This window comes from Garra rufa, chromosome 25 (assembly GCF_049309525.1).
Source record: "Garra rufa chromosome 25, GarRuf1.0, whole genome shotgun sequence".
Taxonomy (NCBI): domain Eukaryota; kingdom Metazoa; phylum Chordata; class Actinopteri; order Cypriniformes; family Cyprinidae; genus Garra; species Garra rufa.
The window spans coordinates 1,464,474-1,473,718 of record NC_133385.1 but is presented as its reverse complement, the minus strand read 5'-3'; the positions used below and the strand labels follow the sequence as shown (position 1 = coordinate 1,473,718).

The following is a 9,245-nucleotide window of genomic DNA, read 5'->3' as shown; positions in this document are numbered from 1 at the left end:
CATCCAGGCTACCTGTTTATAGGTGCTGGATGCATTGTATTGCCATTATTAAACTTTATTTTTCATAGTAGGCTATATGAGACCATGCAACAGACAAAACAATGTTTTTAGCATTTATTTTACATTAATTAACAACTTACCAGCTCACATTAGAATGGCTTCCACTTTATCTGAGTTTAAGTCATATCTTAGAACGCATCTTTTCTCTCTGGCTTTTTATACAGTATGTCATGTGTACTTTTTAATGATTTTATTAAGTTGGCTTGAGAAAGCCAACTTACTGAAACAAAGAGTATAGAAGTATCAAGAGGCGATACTCTGTACTGATATGGGCAACAGTCTATAGATGGCGCTGCGGAGGCGTTGCCGCCATGTTGGACTGACACCTGCAAAAAGTGTGTGGAAGATGCGAGCGAGCAAGTGGCTGAAACGTAAGCAATTATCAATCCACCAGGCATGATTTTGCATTTCACCGGTTTCCAAGTGATCCACAAATGTAATAATAATAACAAGGGGAAATATTTTAACTATGAATTGATTTTACAGTACATATTAAATTGTTAGCAGGACTGTTTGACATTAACATGCTGCTGATAGTTTTGATCTTCTACTACCACTTCCACTTTATTTATCTTACTATTTACGGTTAATGTTAAATGTGTGCACTTGATACAGTACAAAAATATTCTCTCTCTTAATCTCTTCTAACAAAATTGCCGGTGGTGGTTTTGATCTCTGTTGCTTATTTGATTTTGATCTATTACTATTTTCAGTTCAGTGTTCACTTAATACATGACAAATTACAGAGACCTCACAATAGTTGGAGTCCTTGAGACAATGGTTGCTAGGTGTTCATATTTTGTGATAAATTTGAACAGTGTTTTATGAATGTGTACCATTTCTTTATAAATGTATTTTTTAATAAAAAAAATTACATTGTGAATAAATAAATTTGAGTGTGTCTGACTCTATCACTACCAAACATCGAATCTGGTTATTTCACTACATTACGTTTTTAACTTAACAAGGAAAAAAATACAATAGAACATAGATATGGGTAAGTAAAGGGTTTGCAGTAATTGTATCGGTTTACCTGGTAAACAGTAAGCAGTATGAAACAGTCTGAAACAGTCTAGTCAATTGGTGAAGGGGACCTGTCTATAATATTTAATTTAGATATAAATACATATATATGCAAACTTTACATAGGTCATTGTTAGGGATGTAACGGTATTGTAAATACCGTCATACCGCAATAACAAATTTTTTCGATACTACCGTGGTCGCATGACTGGATAAAACAATAGGTCTTCTGAGAAAATTTTGCTCAGGCGAATGGAGCGAACGGGAGGTAGCGGGAACTACATTTCCCATCAGCCCAGGCGTGGCCATCATCCTTTGCGGTCTGTTGTCGCCACAGACTGTAGCAGCGAAGGAAAAGAGATGGAAATGGTCGAACCTGCTCCGTCTGAAGTGCGTATGCGTTACGTATTCTTTTCAGCACCCATGTTAACGGATTAGAGCGTTCACACTGCACGCGGTTGCTGTCCGGCAGTACGTCCTAGAAGCGGTGCCTTTGTAGCAGTGCAGCGATCGTTTCGGTACCGAGTCTATTTTTTTCTGCGCTGTATGCGCTGAATTAATGTTACAGTGCATTGTTCGCTGTAAAAATGAACATAGATTGACACGGAAATGTACCATAAATGCATATAAATTTCACAGTCAACACGTGGCTTTTTGGCTAAGTTTAAAATAAGGAAAGGTGCAGTTTTAAAGAGGCTAAACTAGGCAACATAATAGATGCACTTGTCCAGGTAGAAAAGTTCTTTAAAGGATTGTTTTTAATTTAATGCGAAAGAAAGGCATGAGAGCCTACTGCACTGCAAAAAAATGTTTTTCTTACTTAGAATTTTGTCTTGTTTCCAGCCAAAATATCTAAAAATTCTTAAATCAAGAAGGATTTTCTAGACAAGTAAAAATTATTGTCTTGTTTTTAGTAAACAAGTCAAAATTAAGTGAGTTTTTGTTTAAAACAAGTTAAATAATCTGCCAATGGGGTAAGAAAAAAATCTTATTTCAAGCAGACAACTAGATTCAGACAACTCATTCAGCTAAACTGATTTGACTGAAGTTTCTGTTTCAAAGTTTACTGATAGATGGCTAATTTGTATGCCATTGATATGTTCAGTGTTCATGTAAACTGTTTAATAAACACTTCTGGCACTTTTTTTCGAGTCTCTTCATTAGTTTTGTTTTTCCTGTAAATAATTCAATAAATACCGTACCGTGCCACTCATACCGAGGTATTACCGTACCGTGAAGTTTTGATACCGTAACATCCCTAGTCATTGTAAGTTGGTCAAGCGCGACTGGCTCGTATTATTCTACCGCGTTTTGTGTAGGTGTCAGTCCAAAATGGTGGCAGCACAGTTATGTCAATGGCGGATCTGTTGCTATGGAGTGTTCCATTGAGTTTCGCCTCTTGGTACTTCTATACTCTTTGACTGAAATCCTATTTAAACTTCTTCTTCTTATTATTATTATTATTATTATTATTTTTCTGACCGCAATATTTTTGGACACTAAAGATCTTCAGACTGATCTCACGAGGTGTGCTATATCTTTTCTAACTGATCGGACTTACGGTTTTCCTAAAAATCCCGATTAAAACCGGGGAAAAAGTCTCATAGACTTACATTGACGGAATGTTCAAATGAGCCAAGACTTTTCAAATTCCAACTGTCAAAATTTGAACTTAAACTCCCAGAATCCTTTGAGACTCAATCAAACTCCCCTTCTATGTACTCTATCTATCTATCTATCTATCTATCTATCTAAATCATGCTAACAATATGCTAGTCATGCTAGAATCATGCTAGTAACTCGCTAGTCATGCTAAAATCATGCTAGTCAATTTGCAAGGCATGTTAAAATCATGCTAGTCATGCTAAAATCATGCTAGTAACTTGCTAATCATGTTAAAATCATGCTAGTGATATGTTAGTCATGCTAAAATCATGCTAGTGACACGCTAATCATGTTAAAGTCATGCTAGTGACATGCTAGTCATGCTACAATCATGTTAGTCACTTTGCTAGTCATGTTAAAATCATGCTAGTAACTTGCTAATCATGTTAAAAGCATGCTAGTCATGCTAAAATAATGCTAGTTACTTTGCTAGTCATGCTAAAATCGGGCTAGCGACTTGTTAGTCATGTTAAAATTGTGCTAGCGACTTGCTAGTCATGCTAAAATCATGCTAGGGACTTGCTAGTCATGTTAAACTCTTGCTAAAATCATGCTAGTAACTTGCTAATCATGTTAAAATCATGCTAGTGATATGCTAGTCATGTTAAAATCATGTTAGTAACATGCTAGTCATGTTAAAATCATGCTAGTGATATGCTAGTCATGCTAAAATCTTGTTAAAATTATGCTAGTAACTTGCTAATCATGTTAAAATCATGCTAGTGATATGTTAGTCATGCTAAAATCATGCTAGTCACTTTGCTAGTCATGTTAAAATCATGCTAGTAACTTGATAATCATGTTAAAATCATGCTAGTCATGCAAAAATAATGCTAGTTACTTTGCTAGTCATGCTAAAATCGGGCTAGCGACTTGTTAGTCATGTTAAAATCGTGCTAGCGATTTGCTAGTCATGCTCAAATCATGCTAGCGACTTGCTAAAATCGTGATAGTGACTTGCTAGTCATGCTAAATCTATTTTCAAACTATTTATATCTATCTAGCCTATCTATCTTCAAACTTTATCAATCAAACTAAAACTATTTCAAACTGAAAACCTTCAAACTTTCTTTAAACTAAAAGCTTTTAAAACTACTTAACTTACTGGCTAGGCTTTCTCAAGCCAACTTAAAGTTTGCTAACAAACTTTTTTATCTAGTTCTGTTTTACTGTTTTTCCCTTTGTTGTATTTGTTTTGATAGTTTTAATTTGTTTACTGAGTTTCTTTTGTATATATTATTGTTTGTTGTCCAGCACTTTGGTCGGCTTTGTTCCATGTTAAAATGTGCTCTAGAAACAAAACTAAATTTTAACTTGTTTTATGGGACAGGGAGAGGTGTTTCTATGAAAAGAAAATATTGTGCTATAGTGTAGTAGAGAGGTGTAAGGGAGAGGAGTGGGAGCTGTGTTTATTGGCAGAGACAAACAGGGTGGGACATACACAGCTCCGCCCACTTTTTAAAATAGCCAATAGGTTGTTTGCAATCATGTGGTTCTGGTTATGTGTGAAATGCAGATGGAGGGCAGGAAATGTTTTTTTTTCTCTATAGGAATCACTAGCAGAAACTCGAAATGCCTATGTTTTGAGTTGTTTATGGAAATTGGTCAAAGCTAGAAGTTTCATTTCGTCTTGTGTATGAAAATTATCTGTTCATAAGGAGAAAAATGCAAGAAATTTACTGAAAAATGCAGGGAAACGTGGCTTGTAAACTTGTGTCTTTCAGGAGAGTAATGCTTGTGTGTGCAAATGGTTAATAAAATGTATAATAATATTAAGATATAAACAAATATATAAATAGATACAGGGTGAGACAGTGAGGATTCACTAAATGCCACACGTATAGACACAATGCAAATAAGACATTATATTTGCGATTGATTACAATGGAACCTTGTGAGATTGTAAATTGAAGTGAGTGACAGCATTTTAGTGACTAAGTGATATTTGCTGGCTTTACGTGCTGCTAACAGACCAACAGCCAAAACCCTGTCCAGCAGTAGTTTCAGGAGTGACATATATCCTGCATCCTTCATATAAATGTGGGAATCACTTTCCAAATGCGATCGATGTTTGTAATCAGACTTACTTATCTTATATTTACAGCCTCGATGGCAGGCAACTATTTCGATTTGTTTGAACAAATCCTCCTCATAAAGGATCACATCCAACATATGTTGGCATTTGTTCTCCTACTGGAAAGTCTACAGGCACAAGTAACTTATTTATAACCGTTGTAGGGTGTATATTTTGGCTTTTTATCTTGGGTTGAAAGTTCGCCAGCCCCAACATGACTGCAGTGGCCGCGTTAGAGCAACTGTGTAAATCAGGGAGAAGGGGTTGTATACCGCACTACAGTGCCATCTATTGGACTTTACCGATATTGCATCAATTTGGCCATTTAGGACCAACTGCTCCTGGGCGGATGAAAACAGAGTTAAGGCTATTGTCCATTAAGAATTTGCAAAAAAAAAAATAAGTAAATAAAAAAATAAAAACTATATTCCACATATGTTGCAAAGTTCCGGGAATAACACACTCGAAAGAGCAGCGGACGGAATAAAAATAGTGGATATGTAGGCTTTGTGAATTGTGGCTACAACTATTAGGCGATCGCATGGAGTTTTATGTTTCAGTAGGCTGTGACTACTTAAAAGTGAAAAAAAAAAAAAAATGAGCAGGATATTTGTCAATTTCGAGTAGGCTAAACATTAATGCATACGGGCTTAACTGAATACTTCTTGTGTCTGTTGATTTCATTTAATGTGGATTATTTGGCTTTATTTAGGCTAGTGCAAATCAGTTTCATAAACTCTGATAATAAACAACATGCGGTCGGCTGTTTTTACACAAACAAACATATGATCCAACTATCGGCAAGACTAGACAATTCTGATTCGACCATGTAAATCCTAGTCGAAACTAGGTATACAGATATAGGCCTAATCACCGTAGGACTACATTTCACAGAGATATGATTTTATTTTTTAATTTCTAAACAAACTTAAACAACATTGACACAAAGACCATATTATTCTACATTTTCAAGCTTTCACCCAAACAACTGAACAGAATACGCAGCTTTTAAACAATATTTTTCCTGCGGCCCGCATAATATAAATATGTGCGACTTATATCCGTGTTAAAAAATGTAAAATAGCCTACGTCTGCATGTGCTGTTAACAGAATATGAGCAAGTCTCACTGATAATGGATACAGAACACCTCCTTACCAATTGCCTAGAGTACTCACTAACTTTCAATGGCAGATGCATAAAAATAATCATAATTACACTATGTTGAAGACTTCCAAATAGCAATGACGACAATGTACATACCTGTGTAAATGCCGATTCTCACTGTAGTGATGTGGATCAACAATAAAACGCTAATAAGGATTCCCTATGATACTTATCTCACATATGACACTTATATTTCACTCAGAAGCTGACAGTGTAGGAGGCGGTCTGTTGCCGTGACGACATGTGTGACAAAAGTAATGGGTAACGCCCATGTAATCACGTGACCTTTCACTTATAAATCAAGTGAACAGAAACCATCTAGGAAGAGTTGACACTGACAAAGCAGAAGTGTAAGAAACCATTGTTGCTTAAAATGTCAACAAAGAAATTCACTCCATTCGACAAAGACATCAAATTAGTATCAGATCCAAGCAGTCTTGGTAAGTTTCTCGCAGTATTCAAAATGCTTAAAGGCTTTCTGATTTTGCTAATGTAAACGTTTTAAATGTTTTGTTAAACATTGACACTGCAGCAACCTACTTCTTAGTAATCATTATGTTGGCCTAGTAATAATAGAAGTAACTGAATCACTTAATAAGACAATTAATATTAACGCAATAAAAAATGCAACGGTCTGTATAGTCTATTTTTAGTTAGCTAAATCAAAAAGTAGACATTCCTTTATATTATAACAGACAAGAAAAAAATCTGTTTGTTAAATGCTGTTTTTAAATGACATGCAGGCCTAGTTTATCGTAAAAAGTGCCGTATGTCTGAGCAAGAGGTATTACATATTTGTCAAATTAACATGGACTTCCAGAGAAAAAAAAAGATGTTGCACGGTTACATTATAAAATTAAATATAATTTAATGTGTTTTATCAGAAATATCTGTATTTCACTTTGCCCGTTTTTCCTGATAGTATAGTAACTATTTTTGCCCAAATGTTTGAATTCATGTGAATATAGTATGGTTGTGACGAGAGAGTGTTTTTCTTTAATTCATTTATTTAGACCTATTTTTGATTTTGGTGCAACCCCAGCATTTAGGCTGCTTTGTTTTTTGTTTTGTTTTTTAAATAATGAATATATTTAATGTTATGTTGTAATGCAAATACAGCCTATCCTCAACAATAAATGTAAATAAAATGTCAAATTAAATAATGGAATGCTTTAATTAGTTTGTGAAGAAGAGTATTTCAGAAAATGTTTCTCGCTCTGTCTTTTAAATAATGACAAACTTTAAGTTAGGCCTACAGTAACTGTTGTTGAAGTGGGGTGCGTGATGAATGTGGCAAATTTAGTGTAACAAAGTGTTGACAAAGATGTGTAAACTTTGCAGATGAATATGACGATGACCCTGAAGTTTTGAGGGCTGTGTTATCTTGTGGTCACATCACAGATCCACAGACACTGACAGATTGTTGCAGAGCTCAGCTGAACGATGTGAGTATGTCTGTGCAGAATATTAACACTACATTAATACTGTGAGGACTAACTTGAACTCTGGTACTTCATTTCAGGGAAACACTGAATTCAGATGTCCGTTGTGTGAAGAAGAATGGTCATATGATGAAGTGCGAAAATTGGCTAAACTTACAATTGATGAACAATTAACTTTTGAGGACAAGATTGGTATAAATGCTGCTGAGAAGTTCCTCGACTTAAAGGATGTATGTAACTATGTCTCATTGATTACAGAACTAAAAAACAGTTTATTGCTGTTTAAATGCAGAGTGAAAAGACATGGTGCGCAAGAGGTTCGCTGTCAACTATTCACATAATAAATTACAGTCTTTTTCACATAGGCTACAAATGAATTAAAAATGATTACAAATATACATTTCTATCTCTTATTATTACATGCTATCAAAACTAAATGTGAGGCAAATTGAAAGTTGAGTTAACTCCATTCACTACGGACTTGCTTCCAGCTCACTGATTGCAATATTACCTACTGCTCTTAAAGGGCAGACATTGATAGTGACTCGATGTTAGAGAGATTTAGAGAGATTCTTTTTTTTTTTCTGACAATTTGCATCTCTGTCATTTCTATTTCCATATTCAGTGTCCCAGTTGTGGCAGCTATGTTGATCGGTTGGATGATTCTAATCTGTGTGTGGAGTGTTCCGTTTGCACAGAAAAAAATGGACGAACCTATGAGTTCTGCTGGCAGTGTGTGCGAGTGTGGAAAGGACCTCGACCTCGTGGTGATCGATGTGGTAATGTGGGATGTAAACGTGGTGATCAGGAACTTCTGAGAGACTGTCCATTGATTTCTTTAAAATCAGTTAAAGATTTTGTGTGTCCATCGATTCGTGCATGCATATTTTGTAGTGTGCTGATAGAACATACCAATGAGGGATGTAAAATTATGGCATGTAGTGAATGTAAAAAGGAGTTTTGCTTTATTTGTTTAAAACCTGCCCAAGAGTGCTTAGAAACCGCCAAACATTTCATTCCATGCACAGCTGGTCTCGCACCGAGGCAAATAGATTCTGCAATCTAACAGCATGTCCAACAAAGTTGATATTAACAGCACACACAGTGCTGTTTGAAAGTTTGCGAACCCTTCAGAATTTTCTAACCCTTAAAGTAATTATCTATATTTCTGCATATATATATATATATATATATATATATATATATATATATACCCTCAGATTTTCACACAAGTTCTGAAAATTGACGAAGAGACCCCAATCAAACTAATGAGATAAAAATATATACTTTGTTGTTTATTTTTTATGAAAAATGATCCAGCATTAAATATGTCTGAGTTGCAAAAGTATGTGAATCTCTAGGAATAGCAGTTAATTTGAAGGTGAAATTAGTGTCCATCTGTTCGGAAATGTTTTCAGTTAATAGGATAACAATTAGGTGTCAGTTCATGTCACCTGCTGGACAACTGCTGAATTACAACTAAAAAAGTTACCACGCATACACTAAATGTAATATACATTGTGTCTTTATTTCTCAGTTATTAACATCCTTTGTTTACTGTATTCATGTATGTATTCAGTCATTTATATCCAATTGGGGGCAGTAAAACTCTGACAACATTTATTCATTTTCACATGACGTATGATTTACAGGTATTATTTTGATGAATAAAACAGTTACTTGCAGAATATTATGAAATACATTCAAAACAATTTTAAGACCCTGCACGATTTGAAAATGGATCATTTTTAACACAGCAAAACTATGCCAAATGAATAAAAACGTGCCACAGTCATGTACTGAATGTTTGTTTTAG

At 35.0% G+C, this 9,245-nt stretch overlaps 1 protein-coding gene across 1 annotated transcript; it reads left to right on the top strand.

Annotated features, from left to right (window-relative positions):
* Nucleotides 1–6,360: 6,360 nt before the first annotated feature.
* Nucleotides 6,361–8,495, top strand: LOC141302207 (E3 ubiquitin-protein ligase RNF19B-like). The gene is made up of 4 exons (XM_073832388.1): nt 6,361–6,427; nt 7,329–7,432; nt 7,510–7,659; nt 8,055–8,495. The coding sequence occupies exons 1-4, from the start codon at nt 6,361–6,363 to the stop codon at nt 8,493–8,495; spliced, it is 762 nt and encodes a 253-aa protein (XP_073688489.1).
* Nucleotides 8,496–9,245: the final 750 nt, after the last annotated feature.

Excerpts from the sequence above, each read along its gene's own strand:
- LOC141302207 (XM_073832388.1), top strand. The coding sequence starts at position 6,361 with ATGTCAACAAAGAAATTCACTCCATTCGACAAAGACATCAAATTAGTA. Across the intron at positions 7,433-7,509 it reads GCAGAGCTCAGCTGAACGAT|GGAAACACTGAATTCAGATG; the intron begins GTGAGTATGTCT and ends ACTTCATTTCAG. Across the intron at positions 7,660-8,054 it reads AGTTCCTCGACTTAAAGGAT|TGTCCCAGTTGTGGCAGCTA; the intron begins GTATGTAACTAT and ends TTCCATATTCAG.